General features: G+C 36.7%; 1 protein-coding gene across 1 annotated transcript; it reads left to right on the plus strand.

Moving 5' to 3' along the window:
- The first annotated feature begins 1,656 nt into the window (after positions 1-1,656).
- Positions 1,657-15,363, plus strand: LOC149083372 (uncharacterized). The gene is made up of 8 exons (XM_089236830.1): positions 1,657-1,911; positions 4,485-4,703; positions 8,782-9,014; positions 10,306-10,482; positions 13,150-13,219; positions 13,323-13,541; positions 13,729-13,961; positions 15,084-15,363. Exons 1-8 carry the CDS (start codon positions 1,833-1,835, stop codon positions 15,261-15,263), a joined length of 1,410 nt encoding a protein of 469 aa, XP_089092956.1. The 5' UTR covers positions 1,657-1,832; the 3' UTR covers positions 15,264-15,363.
- The last annotated feature ends 1,971 nt before the right edge of the window (positions 15,364-17,334 follow it).

Below are 17,334 nucleotides of genomic sequence, written 5' to 3' on the forward strand. Positions count from 1 at the left end.
TGAGTTCGTGCGTTGGATTGGATTGAATGGTCTTTGTAAGTTGTAGTTGTTACATTCAAGGCCGCAACTAGATGCTTGGTCAGTCGGGTTAAGCACACATTTTGGTGTTTAATTCAAAGAGAGACTAAAGGGTGAAATTTGCGTCCCGTCTGGACAGCGCTCGGGGCACTGGACCCACCTGCTGCCCCAGTTGCGGCCCGGTTATATTTGATAAAAAATAACATGAGATAAATAGAAAAAATTTCGGACTCATTTTACCGATCGTTATAGCAAGCGTCGACGTTGCTGTGTAGGGTAAAAGGGCTATCTAAAGAGCATCATGGCAAAGCCTCCTAGAAGTACTCCTAGTAGTATCTAGGAGGCTTTGATCATGGAGCCCCGGGCCAAGTGATTTTTCTGAAGCCCTACCAGGCGAATTCTCGAAAATTTCAACCAGATCCAATTTTTGTGAGGACCCTCGGGTCGAGATCAGGTGATCCCCATATGCCTAAAAACGGCACTGTGTGGCCCCTGTAGGATCTTTGGGGAGGGGCCCCTGATCCAATTTTACATGGTCAATATAGTGAATTTTTGAGTGAAAAAAAAAATCACATGATTTGTCTGAGGCCCCTGGGCGGGAGCCTTGTCAGCCTGACCCTTGTGGAGCCATGGACTGAATTAAGAATTATCATGACATGGGGCTAATATATCAAGATATAGTAAGGTAGGAAAACGAATTAGGAACCAAAGTTCAAGACGGCTAAGTTGAAAATTAGAAGGAAAAATGGAACATTTTATGAAAGTAAAGTCGAAACACTAAAATTACGGTTGAACGCGGGTGATATGGTCACGATATCGTGACATAATTTTCACTCAACGTGTGGCCATCTTTCAGCATGGTCGAGCACTAGATAACTTCATCCAACATGCGTTAGATGGCAGCATTAGTTCCATCTCAGTCCCACCACAAATTTAACTAATTCCATTTAAGATTTAATTGACAAAAAAGATATTTTCTAAAAAAAAATCTCTGCAACTTTTGCAATATATCGCATGATTTGACTCGATTATTCAGAGTTTTGAGTTAGCAAGGCCCTTACCTTCTAACACTGAGCTATAAGTAAAGTTTACTTATAGCTAAGCTGACCATATTTCCTTGAATGAAATATAGGAAATTGGGTCTCCAAATACGGGAAAATACGGGACATCGCCAATTATTGCCAAAAATGACGCCAAAAGTAAACAAAGTTGCCAAATATTGGAGAAATTACGTTAAAATCAAAATGGCGGGAAATAAAGCATTACTGCCAATTGCAGTGAGTTTAAATGAATTCGACGAAATAAAACGTTCACCAAGACAAATGTGAGAGATTAATATTTTTATTTATATTTGTAATTATCATTATATAATTTATGAGTGAGGAAAATAATTTCATTCTTTGATTCAATATAAAAAATAAAAATTCAAGTAATCTTCGTGTAAAAAAACGGGAAAAACCGGGACACTTTCGTTAAAAAGTCGGTACGGCCAAAAAAACTGGGACTGTCCCGGGAAATACGGGACGTATGGTCATTTAACTTATAGCTCAGTGCCTTCTGATTTCTGGTTAATTATAGTAGTAGTAGTTTTAGTATAGTACAGTAGTTTTGTACGGGTAGCAGTGGCAACAACTCGTTTATTTACATCTTGAGGAGGTTTTTTTTGTAAACTGATGATCTTGCAAGTGTTGAATTTGATTCCCCAGTAAAAAAAATATATAATAATAATTGAAATCTAGTGGTTGATTTCTTTTTTTGGACTGAATCATTCATTTTTGTTGAAATAGCAATAATTTATTTAGTTTCCGAACTTTATGCTGGAGCGCAATCACGCAAAGATGAAATTTACGCCGGTTACGCACGTGATTTTCGATATGGATGGCTTACTCCTTGGTGAGTGTCAAGCATTGGCGGAGATACGCCCCCCCCCCCAGCGTCAAAGGGGGGAGTCGACTGATCTAATGTATATACGTATATATGAATTCACATCATCGTCGTTCCCCCACCCCCGGACTTCCAAGTCCATCTTCGCTTATGGTGTCAAGTGCTGAGAGAGACTGTGATGATGATGAGAGGGGGTGGGGGTCACGTGGATCTCTTAGGGGTCCTTGGAGAGGTTTCAGGGCTTTGAGCTGTGATGAGAAAACAATCGTGTTTTTTTTACGTTAATAGGGTGAGGGACACAAATGGGGGGGGGGGAAACAGGCGAGTCTGGTGTCCTGGGTGCTGCACCTAAAAGGGCGCCGAATTCACCCTTTAAATGTTTCTTCTACGTGGCAAGGGGCGCCGAAATGCCGGTTTGCCTCGGGTGACAAAGTATCTAGTTGCGGCCCTGATTAGAATATATTTTACACATTTCTCTGTCGCGGGGGAGAAGCACAACCGTCATTTCAACCTTTTCCGTGGGGGGGGGGGGGGGCAAAGAACATATAGTCATGGTGTGTGTATATATATATATATATATACTATTTCTACATAGTTTCTGAAGCCAGGAAAGGGGAACAAGTTCTCCTTGCCCCCCCCCCCCCAAATGACAGGCGTGCGGGCAGGGATTTCTATGAACCTCATTTTGATAACAAAACAAGTAAATTCCCAATACTATACGTCACAGCTGGCCCATGAGGTGATTTTTGTGCTGTCAAAATTTTCAATGGGATGGATAGGATGGACTGTGAATTATTATTAATATGGTGTCAATCGAATGCTTCAACAAGGGGACACCAGTATTGTTTCAATCAGGGTCGTCTTAAGATCATCATGGACCTCCGGGCCAAATTATTTTTCTAAGGTCCTACCAGGCAAATTTTCAAAAATCTCAACCACATCCCATTTTTGTGAGGCCCATGCCTTCAGACGGCACTGGTTTCAGTTTGGTAATGGGCAATTCTAAGTTGCAGTGTTGCAGGGAGTTTTTCCTCTAATACTGTTAATTGATAAATGGATATGAATGGATTTATACTGATAAATGTGTGGAATAGCTTACCTCCTGGGGTCATGAATTCTAACACAATTGACACTTTTAAAAAGAAATATGATAAGCATGGGGTAAATTGAGAAGCTATCCCTGCTTTGAATAAGACAAACATATTTTTATGTGCATTGTATAGTATTTATCATGCATATATAGGGCCGCAACTAGATGCTTGGTCACCAGGAGTATGTGCGCATTTTGGCATCTCCTTGTAATGTTGAAGGAGAAGTTTGAGAATAGAATTTGTGCCCCCTCTGGTCCAGTGCCCAGGGCACGAGATCTGCCTGCTCCCTCCTAGTTGCCCTGTCCATATATACTGTTTATAATTGCCTTTTTAATTGGGTTGCTGCATTTTAGAAATGTATGACATCCATATTTGTTGTGAGCCTCTTTTTTTTATTCCACCTCATTGGGCATTTTGCCTGTTGTGGCCTTGTATTTGTATATAATATACTGTAGTGATTTCAAATCTTTTTTAAAAGCCCATGGGCCTACTTGGATCATATTTTTGTTGGTGCAAGGACCATCAAGATTATGCTGCGCCAAATAATAATCATTACCTAAGCTGCACCACAAGCAAGCCTACCATATTACAATACCCCCCACACTCTGGTCACGAGCATTGGCGTATGCAAGATCGGCTTTCGGGGAGGGGGGTTACATTTGGTTTGGGGAGCACAAGGAATCTCTCCCAGAGCAATTTTGAGCTATTCACTGTGAAAAAATATTTTAAATTAACAGAAATGGGTTGAGATTCTGTTTAAAGATATATTCAGTATTTTCTTTTGATTTTAGTAAAGTATTTTCAATGCTTTACTAAAATATTTGAACATAGTAGGGAGGGCACAAGCTCCCCTATGTTCTTTCCTTTGTACTACACCTCTGGTCACAAACGTATAAACTCAGAGCTATTACTTATATGTGCAACATAGCTCAGTTTACAAAGGCCAGACGCTTTTCCAAAACCCATATGAAAGAATGTAAACTGGTGCGCCTAATATGGGACAACCATTTGAAGAAGAATTGTTATATTGATTTGATATATTTACTCTCATTATGATGTTTCTCGCAACACCTTAAATCATCAACATTACCCCCCACCCAAGGGAAGTTGTGACCAACTTTTCGGGAATCACTATGAAGGTAATAGAGGTGAAGAAAGAAAAACTTTTTCAGATTGTCATATCTTAAGGGTGGCAAAATATTATTCGCCTCATTCGGCAGAATTTCTAGGACCATCCCTCTTATAGCGGCTCAAAATGGAAATATGAATGTACAATTTGAGAGAGAAATAATTCCTAAACGAGATTTTCCAACAAGATAACTGAATGTAACAAACTGGGGGAAACAGTAAGTACAATACAATGTTTCAACGAACAAACAGGAAAATAAGAAGCTAATTAAAAATAAACTATAATTCAACGAGAAATTTGATGTTGTTCGAACCGTATAATACTATATATATATATATATATATTTTTTTTTTTTTCTTCAGATACTGAAGCGTTGTATTCTAAAGCCATATCATCAGTGACAGACAAATATGGTAAACCCTATACCTGGGAGATCAAAGTGAAAGCTATGGGTAAAACATCGGTGGAATCAGCAAAAACAGTCATACATGAACTCCAGCTGCCACTTCCAGTTGAGGAATACATTCAGATGGTAGATGAAGCTTGTCTGAAACTCTTTCCCGAAACAAAACTTTTGCCAGGTGAGACCTAAACATTCTTTATATTGTGAGATATAAGAATATTAACTAGTTGTAAATGACATGCTACAAAATGAATCTCGGTCTTCAGCTCCCGCATAATTTTACTGTTTTTGTGAAATAGTAATGCAAGTATTGACTCAAAGCAATGTGAATCACACAAAATCTCCTATTAATAATTAGAAGCACAATATCAACTAAATAAAACAAATGGAGACACAAGATAAAATACAGTCTATGCCACTTAATGTGATCACACCAGGACTCTGGGGTACTGATAACATTAACTGAATGATAACTATATCTGAAAAAGAGCCTGTTCACAAGTACAGTGACCATACATCCTGTTTGGTTGAACAGGACATATGGAAAACGGAAATTCATAAAACGGTCAACTGTTTTTCTTTCCCTGCATAATTGGTTGTAAAATGACATTTTCTTCAATTTTTTTATTCTGTTCTAAAACGGAATCTCTTTTTTTTTTTTTCTTCCTTTAGGCAAAAACAGCGGTTCTCAACATTTCTTGATTTGCAGAGCCCTTTTCAACGTATAATTTGTATGGCGGAGCCCTGTTTGACTCGAAGAGCCCTTTTTTTGTACATAATTTTTATGACAGAACATTGTAGGCCTCTCTTATTTACTTATCTATCAAATTTACTGATTAATTTTATTTTCTTCGAGTCACTGTGGAGCCCCTGGTAAGTGCACATGGAGTCCTTGGGGCTCCGCAGAGCACCGTTTGAGAACTGCTGGGCTAAAACATTAAATTTTTATTAATTCGCAATTGGGTGTTGTTGAATTTGTTGAATGCATATCACAAACTATGATATTTTTTTTTACATAATATTCACACATAGATCCCTTGAGAAAGTCTCTCGGGAAAAGAAATTTAAATGTAATCAACTGGAAGAAACTGATAAAGAACTTAAGGAAAGAGCTTTTTTCTCTTCAATGCAATTTGCCTTCACTATTGGAAGGTTGTTTCAAAAGCAACTCCATGCATATATGGATCATAGCAAATACTATGGACTGGTTATGACGTTAAATATGGAAATGTTTGTTAACAAGGGAAGGTGGGCAAGAACACTTTCTATTCTCCTACATAGTCGTGCAGCCTGATAATGATAACTTACAGGAAAAAAAGTTTTGTGAAACCTTAGCTTCAGAATGGTAAAAAAAACAACTTTGAACGGAATAAAAATTGCTAACATTTTCCGAGGTCTCGGTTCCTTTCAAAAATTTCCCTCATGTTATGATATTGGTCCATCTTGTTCGTTGCAAAAGTGATAACAATACCCAAGTGATAACATTATCCATTATTCTAATAAGCAGCATCAACTAGTCAAGTACATTTATAACATACCCTGGATATGACTTACACCATGGGCATGTATTTAGCATACAGTTTTCCAATCTCTGACTTTTGATTCATTCACTTCCATATATTTTCACCTCTGTTATTACATACCTTGCTTAAAACATCCACTGTGTGGATATTACATACTAAAAATACTACCTTAACCTAGAAAATAATTTGGAAACAAAATACTGTGCAAACTAAACAAAAACCTGGAAAAATGAAACCATAAACTGACTTAGTTGTGCATTATTCATTGTATGCTGGTGATTATGTTGATGGTTATTTTTTTTCACAGAACGCTGTAGGAACGTTTATAATTATGAGCAATTTATTGTTAAAATAACTACATTAGCACCGTAAACTATTACTAACTATTCTAACAGTAAAATTATGTTATTCAAAACAATTCTATGACTTTTTGTGAAAACTGCATGGAATACACTCTTCAAATTATTGAATGCTTCACTTTTTCTGTTGCTTTTGAATAACATTATAGATTACAATATGATTGTTGTAATTAGTGTTGTGAAGATTATTGTTTGGAGATATTTTTGAAGATAGACCTATTGGAAGATTGTGCACAAGCATGTTGTTTGATAACAAGTGAAATTCACGAACATCAGTTGCTCTTTTTTTTAATTTATTGCATAAACGCTGACAATTTTGTATGAAAACCTTCAACATAAACTCAAATAATACAAATGAAATAAGTTAAATGAAAAATTTATACTCATGTTCTATATATCCTTTGTGTACTGTACATGAATAAACTTTTAAAATTCTTCTGGAGATATCAACCGAAAACTATATTCATGCTAAATTCAACAGTTGTTATAACAGCCCACATTGTCCCAACAAAATTGGTTGTTATATCAAAAGGAAAGAATAAATGATAATCGATATATGAAAACATTTGGGATGCTGCTCCCACGGGTTCAAATCCAGGGAAGATCATCGAAAACAAGTTCTTTACCTACTGAGCCTAGGGTGACGATTGATAGATGGTGCCTTCTTTTTCCACCTAACTCTACAGGTTGAAAATTGCTGCATGGCAATATGACCGGAGTTGGTGTGCATGTAAAGTAGTGTATATTGAATTTAATTGTGTGCTGCATAAGTTCATTTTGTTCAGGACAATTTTGATAATGCATTTTATGTGTGTATATATAACTGCTATATGCGAAGTCCTGAAATTAGTATATAAACTAATTTGAATACCTCCCTTATAACGTACACTTCTTGAATCACCAAGGGGATATGATATAAGCAAACTCAACCGTGTATGAAGTAATAAAGGTCTATTAATGCACATCAATAATGGCCATCTGTTCTTAGAGATCCACCTCATGTTGCAGAAGCATGTTAGGATTGGATTCTGATTTTTCTTTTCTGATTTGATTCTTTATTTACATATGGGAGGCCAGACCCATGACATGATGGTGCACAATTAGAAAATATGATTCATCAGTATGTGCATAACCATAGCACATACACATAATAACAATTCAAAAAAAAAGAAAAGCCGAACATCATTATAAAAAATTGCTCTTCTAAAAAACTACATATTGTCCTGGTTATATACTTGGATTTGATTCCACCAGACATCCAATATATTTTGCTCTTCTAAAAAATACACTTTTTTTTCCTTGTACAAAATTTTAATACTTCCGAAAATTTGTTACCAGTGATTTGTTACCTTGCACCTAGAAAACATTTCCTTACGGTTATTTCAAGATACATAAACCTAACAATTCAAAACTATCTTTCACCAGTTCATAGATGGATAAGATATGCTCACTACCACAAAATTTTCTCCAGTTTCACATCTGAAAATTACCTGCTTTTTAACATACCTTTGTCATGGAAACGCCTAATTTTTCAAATTAGAAGAGATGGAGAAGGATTTTTTTGCATATGCCTAGTGTCTATGTCATATTATATCCTGACCAGAATAGCCGTAATTGCAGTAGTAACTTCAATAATTTACTCGAATGTTTACTATTTAATTTATAAAGAAAGAAGTGTGCTTCTAAAATTGTATATTTTCCACAATCCCACCAGACAAAATTTAATTTTCGAAATATCTCACTCAACTGACAATCACATTTTAAGATTGTTTTATTTTTTAACAATGTCGTGAAAACCATGTATGTAAGTATGGATAAATACGCTAGTAGAGAGAAGAATTGTTTTTTTTAAAATCTGAGACTAAGACTCTTGCAACAGAGACGGGCTGTTGTGCATAAATGGATCAGAGCGTGGCAAACTGAAAAAAAAAATTAGGCGGCAGATAAATTTTTGGGAGCCCAGCGCAGTTCCCCCCAGTAAAAATAGTGATAAATAATGGTTTTGCTTCAACTTCTCCAAGAATTAATGTCTTTTTATGTTGTAAGACACATCATTGTGAAATTAAAAAATTTTGTGTCATTCTGAGACTGATTTACAAATCAAATAAAGATAATTTTAGGCACCAAAAGCAACTTTATAGTCGCCATTGCGACTGGGATTTGCCAAGACCTAGAATAGACCTTTATACTGACTTTTCACTCTTTTGCATGCAAGATATTAAAAAAAAATGCTGATTCATATCCATGAGCATATCCTTCCCTAGTCATGGCTCTGAGGAAAATAATTGAACACATTTCCTGCCATTTTGAGTTTTCTTCAAGTCTTTTTTCATGTCCAGTCAAATTAATGTTTAATCTATTGTACACTATATAGGTGTTGAAAGGCTTGTCAAGCATTTATACGACAACCATGTTCCGATAGCTATCGCTACTAGCTCTAAGAAGAGCACATTTCTAGTGAAGACAGCACATCACAAAGAATTCATTTCTATGTTCAGTCATTTTGTTTATGGAAGTGATGATCCAGAAGTCAAACAAGGGAAACCAGCACCTGACACATTCTTGGTGTGTAATAGCCGTTTCAAGGACAAGCCGCCTCCTGAAAAAGTGAGTTTTAAGAAAATCTGAAGTCAAATGCTACTTTTTTTTAACAATTAAAGTTTGACTAACATTTTAGAAGTCTTTTCTGAAAATTTTCTCTAGCACACACAAGAAAGAAAAGTCTATCGATGTCCCCCAAGTTCTAATAATCTCCCGAAGTTTATTCTTTGCGGTTTCTCAACTTTGAGGTGCAAATGCAAGACTGTATTTAATTAGAAAATGTCTGTTTTCAGAGAGCAGGTAGACCTTCAATGCGAAACTTACATTAACATTGTGATACTACTTAACACTGTGATTCATGCGAATGCTGTTTTCCCTTCAAAATGTAGAAGACAGATGGCATACTAAGTCAGAAAACTCGCATAACTCTAACATCCAACTGATACCATAAATAAATACCTTAAGACTATATACAACTTGTTTTAGCATGCATCAATAACTGATACCATAAATAAATACCTTAAGACTATATACAACTTGTTTTAGCATGCATCAATCAATCAATGGAGAATATAAATATCCCCGAGGAATTTTTATGAGGTGCTCATATGATTAAGTAGTAGGGGCCATTCAAGTATTGCGTCAGCAGATTTTTAGCCATTTTTGACCCCCTCCCCCGTCAGCAAAACTCTTATCCCCTCTCCTGTCAGCAAAATTTCGTCAGTGCTGCCCTCTCTCACCTCCTTACACATATTGGGATCAGAGACGGATGCGGAAGGGGTGGTTATGAGTTTCCTATTCCACCCGAACATTCAAAAATTTATTTCTTATTCGCCGGTAAAAGTAATATATCTTTATCAAACGTACCAAGACAGTTGGTAAATATGCATAATAACTAATTTATCACGTTCACCTCAACATATATATACAAAAATGTAACTATATTTTCTCGGACATTGGGAACTGTAGCAATTAACAGATTCTTGCTATAACAGATGAGATGGGGTTGGAAGTTGTTGGAGAATGTGTAGGGGGTTTTGTTAAAAGAATGGATGTACTGTTTTATTAGAAGTAATTAGAGGGCATCATCCGTTATCTTTAGTATACATAAAATACATAGTCACTGTATAATATAAAATGTCTGACGGAGCATCTTGTTTAACACCTTTTATATATATAGGTGAGCAAATTAATGAAAATATGACTATTCTGTTAAAAATTCTGGTACACAGAAGTCTATTTTTAGAGTATGTAGACACTCTATTGCATATATACACCCTTGGACTAGTGAATAGACTTACTAATAAAGCAAATTCTACACTGATGAAATTCTAATTTTTTTTCTGTATTTTTATAGACTCTAGTGTTTGAAGATTCTCCAAATGGTGTCGAGGCTGCAGTAGCTGCCAAGATGCAAGTTGTTATGATACCGGATCCTCGTGTTGATAAAGAAATATGCGAGCAGGCAACGCTAGCTCTGAAATCAATGGAAGATTTCCAGCCAGAGCTTTTTGGTCTCCCTCCATATTCAACTTGAAGTCCATGGTGTTATTTGGAAAGATTTTTCTCCTTAATATTGAGGCTTTTATAGTTATATGCAAGAGAACTTGCATTGATTCTCACTCTTGCAAATGTCCAATTAATTAGTACATTGTACATAATCTGTAAAAAAAAATTTCAATTTTTTTTCAATTATCATTGCTTATGTTGTTGTTGAATAAACTCATAGGAATTTGCTGACATTTTTCATTTGCATTTAGTGAGGGGAATGGTCTTAGTTGACATTATAGATTTAAATTTAAATATTGCTTTGTTAAAATATGTTAGCAATTTATGGCTCACAGATTTTGTAAATTTTCTGGGTTGCTTTCTTTCAATCTTGGAGAAGGTACAAAATTTATTCCTTCTCTACGGTTCTAGTACCGTATTCCTCCACATTAGCTGGCATGTTGGGAAACAGTGAAAGACACTAGCATGCCAGGAATACCTATACTTTCTGGCATGCCGGAAAATTCAAGTCACATATTCTGAAAATTTCTTAAATATCTTTATTCTAAAAATCCATTGAATTGGCTGAATGCGTACTATGGTTCTTATTAAACCTCACGTTTTAGCATGCTGGAAGCATACCAGACCCAACATTCAAAAAGTTGGTGCACCTCAAGTTTTACTGCATGCTGGCTAATGCAGGGAAATATGGTAAGTGAAGAGGACTTTTTAAAATTATTAAAGTGAGTGGTTTAGATGGTAATATGTAAGGCTCTCGTGAGAATGTCACCTATAGCAGTGATTCTCAACCTATGCGAGCCAGCGGCCCGGTTTCATTCATTTTTGTGAATTGAAAGCTCAGTCAAACACATGACCAGCAGAAAATGAATGAGGAAAAAGGAAACGGCTTATCACTCACAGCCGGTATGATGTCAGGGCCCAGTACCGGGCGAGAAACACTGACCTACACAGCCAATGAGCAATTTATATTTTAATCAAGGGAGTGATAATAAGTCTGAAGCTATGTTAAGAAATTTTGTTCAATAATACTGCACATTTATTTTAAAAATAGAAATTTGCAAAGTATGGTGAAAATGCATTTGTATTATCAAATTCCTTTACCATGTATTTTGGATCTTGTTTAACAGAAGTCAATAGTAAGAAGATAAATTACAGTTGCTTACTGCGTTAAGTGTCGCCACAGAGGGCAACTGGCCTACAACAACACAATTATTCAATCATTATACTTCACTCATATTCAGAAAAATTGATGGCACTACACTCAATAAGCATTACGCAGAAACAAACTTCACGTCATGTTCGGTACACATACACACTCATTCCAACATGCACCAATTCGTTAGAAGTTCTGCAGAGGAATATGGATGAAGTTCATGTGTGGTTCAGTAGTAGTAGCTTACTGCATTTGTGTGTCAGTATATAAGACACAATTTAATCTGAAAATAGGTAGATAATATGGTATATCATAAATACTGATTCCAAAGTGTATGTATGTCTTTTTTCCAGGTAAATGATGTATGATGACAATATCAGAAAATTCAGCTCAGTTCACTTATGACAATGCCATACTCTTTTTGAAGAGGTGACAATAGAAATGGTTTTGCTGAAAGTGTTTAGATTTCTCTTGTCGAAGCATGAATGGTTTGGCTACAAGTTTGCAAAAAATAATCATATGCACTGTGTGTGATTTGCTCTGGTATGAATATCTGAACTTTTTCCCTCAATTTCTTTCCCATCCCTTAATTAGGGCATTCCCTAAGTTTTATACATTTTTGATGGGTAGTTGAATCTATAGATATGTAGCTCAGAAAAATATTGTACACCCACGCTAAGTTGGCTTCTGACGTCACGATGGGCGATTCCATTTATCTTTCGGTAGCAGGTTGGTATTTTCCGTTGGCGTCTTTTGCGCTATTTTAGCGAGCTTTCCCGCCCCCCTCTCCCCTTCTTTGGAAAATGAACTCTCTCTCTCCGCGCGTCAAGGCACTACCTCCTATATACAGTATATAGGAGGTAGTGGTCAAGGTCAGAGGCCAACTCAGTATGATGGGCATACAATACTATAATCATCATCTTTAATTATAAGCTTTACGACGTGCGATTTCATTTTTGAGTCTTGGGGGGAAGGGTTAATCAGTGTAAAGGTTTTCCTGGATGGGGCACACTTTTTACAAATCATTTAATGTTTCTTCCCTGGAATTCGACACACACTAAAACTAGAAAAATAACGAAATTATTGCAACTGAATTTTTTTATTTTTAAGTATCATTTTCTAAAAAAAATTCAATCTTGCGCGGAAACTGTTTAACAATGTGATAAAGGATGTGCTTTAGGAAAACACCATGAGACTTCTTTTGAAAGTCGCATTATAATGATTCAGGTGTAGTGTTTAAATGCCCGAATTAAACAATATTGACATGTATTTTAATCACCTGGTGCACGGGTATATATATGCACTTGCAAGAACAGCTGCTAAAACTGTTGCGTGAATCGTGTTGTATAAAGTCACGTAAAGAGAGTTTTGTTGTTTAAAGTCACGTGAAGAGAAAATCTTGAAAATTATTTTCCTCAGTCTCCCTCTCTTTCTCTGCTGCTCCGGGAAGTTTGCCAAATTAGAGGAGACAAAAAAACGAGAGGAGTTTTTTGGACTCGTGAAACCTTCAGTTTTCCCGCACACGTTCACATCAAGTAGCCTATTTCTTTCTACATGGAGTTCCGTCCCGTGACACACGTGATTTTTGATATGGATGGTCTCCTTCTAGGTAACGTACCATTGACGATGAATGATGATATTGATTTCTTATGAATGAGATGTAAAATACGCAGTTCCATATTTTTGTATATTTTGTTTTGTTTACGTAATAGACACCGAGAGACTTTATGCCGAAGCGATATCTTCGATAACAGAGAAACACGGCAAGCCTTATTCGTGGGATGTCAGGGTAAAAGTTCTTGGGCAAACTTACCCAGGAACGGCGAAGACGTTAATCAACGCGTTGAGTCTTCCGTACACCGTAGAAGAGTTCGTTTCCCTGATGGAGAAGGCTGTAGAAGGACTTTTTGCTGCCGTACAACTCTTGCCAGGTAATAACTATTCGTCGTGACCATTTGCATGCATTATTCGCGTATTATTTTAAAACGTAATTGACGTTAACGAGCTGCTCCAAACATTCTAATGTGTTCTTGATGATATATTTTTTACATTAAATCATATTTAATATACACACACTCAAAAAGTTCTAGTACGCAAAGGCCTTTTTCGATGTTACAGGAGCACAAAAACTTGTCGAACATTTGCACAAGTTCGGAATTCCTATCGCTATCGCTACGAGCTCTAGAAAAAGCACTTACTTACTGAAGACACAACATCATGGAGATTTCGTGAAGCTTTTCAGTCACGTAGTTTGGGGAAGTGATGATCCAGAAGTGAAATTCGGCAAACCCGCTCCAGATACATTCTTAGTTTGCTGTAAACGATTTCCCGATTCGCCGCCACCGGACAAAGTAAGTTCGGACATTCTTTCTTTATGACGTAATTGATTTGAAAACTGAACGCTATACAACTTATAAGGGAGTAATACAGTCCACGCCTCTTAATGTGATCACACCAAGACTTGGGGTTTCTGAAAACAATAGGTGAATGATAACTATGTCCGAAAAAGTCCCGTTTGCAGGTATGGTGACCATACATCCCGTTTGGTTAAATGGGACGTATGGTAAACGGTTATTTGTAAAACGTGAAACTGTTTTTCTTTACGGCATAATGAGTTTCAAAATGTTCAATCGTTCCGTTTTTTTAATTCTAAAAAAACAGGACTTCTTTTCCTTCAAGCTAAAACCCTGCACTTTTTTTTATTCAGCCATTTGAAGCATTAGAATGTAGAATGAAACTATCTAATCTCTAATGTATATCATGAATTACTTTTTTTAATCTACAATAAATTTCAAAGATCTCTTGAGAAAGTTTCTCTGAAAAAAGGAATTTAAATGTGGTCAACTGAAAGAAACTGATCAAAAGCTGAAGGAAAAAAGCTTTTTGGAAGGCCATTGCAAAAGCAGCTCAACACGTACATACAGTGCCGTAACTAGGCAGATGCAACAGGTGCACCCGCACAGGGCCCACTTGGAAGGGGAGCCTAAATGCTAATTCTTGCACAGGAATGGCTGGTTACAGCACTGCGTACATAGATCACAGCGAGTACTACGGACCAATTATGGAGTACGGAAATGTTTATCAACGAAGAGAGAATACCCTCTGGCCTCCTACATAGTCTTGCAGCCTGATAACGATAACTTTCAGGGAAAAAATAAATTTGGTTAAACCTTAGTTTCAGAATTTGCAAAAAAAAACTTCGACGGAAAAAAAAATTGATAACATTATCCAAAGTCCTGATAACTATGAACGAATTTTTTTTCCCATGTTATGATATTGGTCCATGATTTTAATAAGCGGTGTCGACTGTAGTACTAAAAAGTATATACGTTCGTATCCACGAACAAAAATCCATTAGGTTTAGTATGCCTAAATAGTTATTTTAGGCCGAACAAAGTGTGTTGGATGAATCTCTCAATATTTTTCACGCATGTATTTACTATTTATTAATGTTGATTCTCACCTATTTCTAGGTTCTAGCGTTCGAAGATTCACCGAACGGGGTCGCGGCAGCAATAGCAGCAGGGATGCAAGTTGTCATGGTTCCGGATCCTAACTTACCGATGGAACTACGCGACCAAGCCTCGTTGGTTTTAGAGTCGCTCGCGGATTTCAAACCGGAATGTTTCGGACTACCTCCTTATACCAGTTGATACACGTGTAAATGCATTTTATGATGAAGCTCGAAATAAAACATTAGTGTTTATGTAGCGAGTATATTGTATTTATAATAAAGACAGGCCTATATTTGCATTTGGCGTATTATTTACTCTTGTGTATTGAAGAATTAATAATTATAATTAATATAATAAAAGAAAATAATGATCTAAGTGTAATACTTTAATTATAAAGTGAAATTATTTTTTGTAAACCACCCAACGCGATTCGAGAGCTCCCTCACGTTTCGTGACTAGCTCACCACAGACTTCTGTTTTGAGCTTCAGAAAATCGATTGATAACGAAATATATGCCAAAAAGGATAGCATTGTTCATATAAATATTGAAATGGCGCTAAAGATTCGGTCGCAATTTTGAATTGAGAGCATCACTCTGCATATAGAATGATTTTTGTGCTTTTTTAATTGTATCCGCTTTTGGACTTTATAAAATCTCTTCAACATTGATTATGGCCACCTACACGAGAAGGACAAAGATCTTAGTTAGCGATAGACAAATGGGGAAATTCCATTTTTAAAGTTATTCGGGCATGCAGCCAGAGACGCCGGAAGCTGGAAAGGTCAAAGTTGGCAGAAAATCGGAAAAAAACAACCCAAGAGAGCTGGAAGTTAGAAAAGGACGATTCTCGCCACGGCAGATCCCTCGAAAAACGTTCCTACTTAGACCGTTTTCCTGCATATTACGACCCATTTTCGTGGTCCTAACTCTCACTGATACTCACCGAGATTCCCCGTTCAAAGCGTTTTCCCACTTGCAACGTTTTTCCACGACGGTTTTTTGAAAAACGTTATGAGCGAGATTTATTATTTATTATGTAATCGCTGACAAAATCCTTTTTTTGTGATAGACAAGATAGTGTCATAACAAATATATTTCAAGACCACATTTTGTGGAAATCACTGCAGCAAAATCACTCTTTTTTTTTTTTTTTTTTTTTAAAGAAACTTGAAAAGCCTATTGATCCTAATCAAACTTGAAAGAGCTTGAATGAAGCTTGATTTCTAGATGAGCGTAATTGGCGTAATTAAGTGACACAGATTGTACGGGCAGATGATAGTGTTCGGATATAGCTCAGATCTCATGAACTACAAACTTCTGTTTTCAACAAGGCGCAAGGATTCCACAAAATGAAAATGTTTGCGTGTTATGGGTAGGTCCTCAAGTGTTGTTAAACTGAATTTGTCATTGACTGAGAACTGCTGTTGAGTTTCTGTCATGAGGCAAAAAGCTAGTAAGGCGAAAGAGAAATCTTCCCCTCCCTTTCAATATATTTTCGATTCTTCCCAATTCCAATAAATTCTCGCTTACGGCTACTGATGAACATTTACAGCCTTTAATAGACTGCATTCCCTAACAACGATGTGTCAGCATAGGTGTAAACGTGTATCCTACCCATAAGCCCCCACTCCCAAATTATTGGCCACTATCGGTGCTGTCTTGGCGCATGTGTCCACCTGGGGCCTCGAGTGCAGATAGGGCTTAATGAAATGAGATCTGATTAAAAATTTTGAGAGTAAGCATGCAAATTGGTAGCCAGGCAGAGGACACAAAAAAAATCACTTTGCTCTTGATGCTCTTAAGACTTCTCTGGCCACAATCTCCATAATATGTATCAAAAAAATATTTGGTTAAAGCAATCGCCCCCTCCCCTAATACTTTTGAGACCTCCCAACATTTCCAATAACTTAACACCTATTTCAGGATGACATGGCGTCATGTCAAAAGCACGCAATTGCTTCACGTTCCATCTTCGGAAGTAAGACAACGATTACTCAGTGAGACGAGAAAAATCAATTTGTACGTATACAGGAATAACATAGTGCAGTTACGGCATTATTCTCATTTACTAATTCATAATTCTCAGAAAATAGATTGAGCCCTGAACTTGTCAGGTTGGTAAGACTTTTTCAAAGAGATTGAAATGCAAATAACTCGTTGAGTGTCGAATTAGATTGTACGTCACGAGCTGTTGTTCGGAAATAATGTAGATGCTTAAATTCAACGAAGAGTGAGATAAGCAGATACGTGAGGCTGAATATGTTATCT

This window comes from Pholcus phalangioides, unplaced genomic scaffold (genome assembly GCF_987345545.1).
Source record: "Pholcus phalangioides strain wild (caught in Gottingen) unplaced genomic scaffold, Ppha-v1.0 ptg000009l_1, whole genome shotgun sequence".
NCBI lineage: Eukaryota > Metazoa > Arthropoda > Arachnida > Araneae > Pholcidae > Pholcus > Pholcus phalangioides.

What these genes read in the sequence shown, in the direction of transcription:
- LOC149083372 (XM_089236830.1), top strand. Translation starts at nt 1,833, where the DNA reads ATGCTGGAGCGCAATCACGCAAAGATGAAATTTACGCCGGTTACGCAC. An exon ending in TATGGATGGTCTCCTTCTAG is followed by an intron (nt 13,220 to 13,322) that starts GTAACGTACCAT and finishes TTTACGTAATAG; the next exon opens with ACACCGAGAGACTTTATGCC. An exon ending in ATTCGCCGCCACCGGACAAA is followed by an intron (nt 13,962 to 15,083) that starts GTAAGTTCGGAC and finishes ACCTATTTCTAG; the next exon opens with GTTCTAGCGTTCGAAGATTC.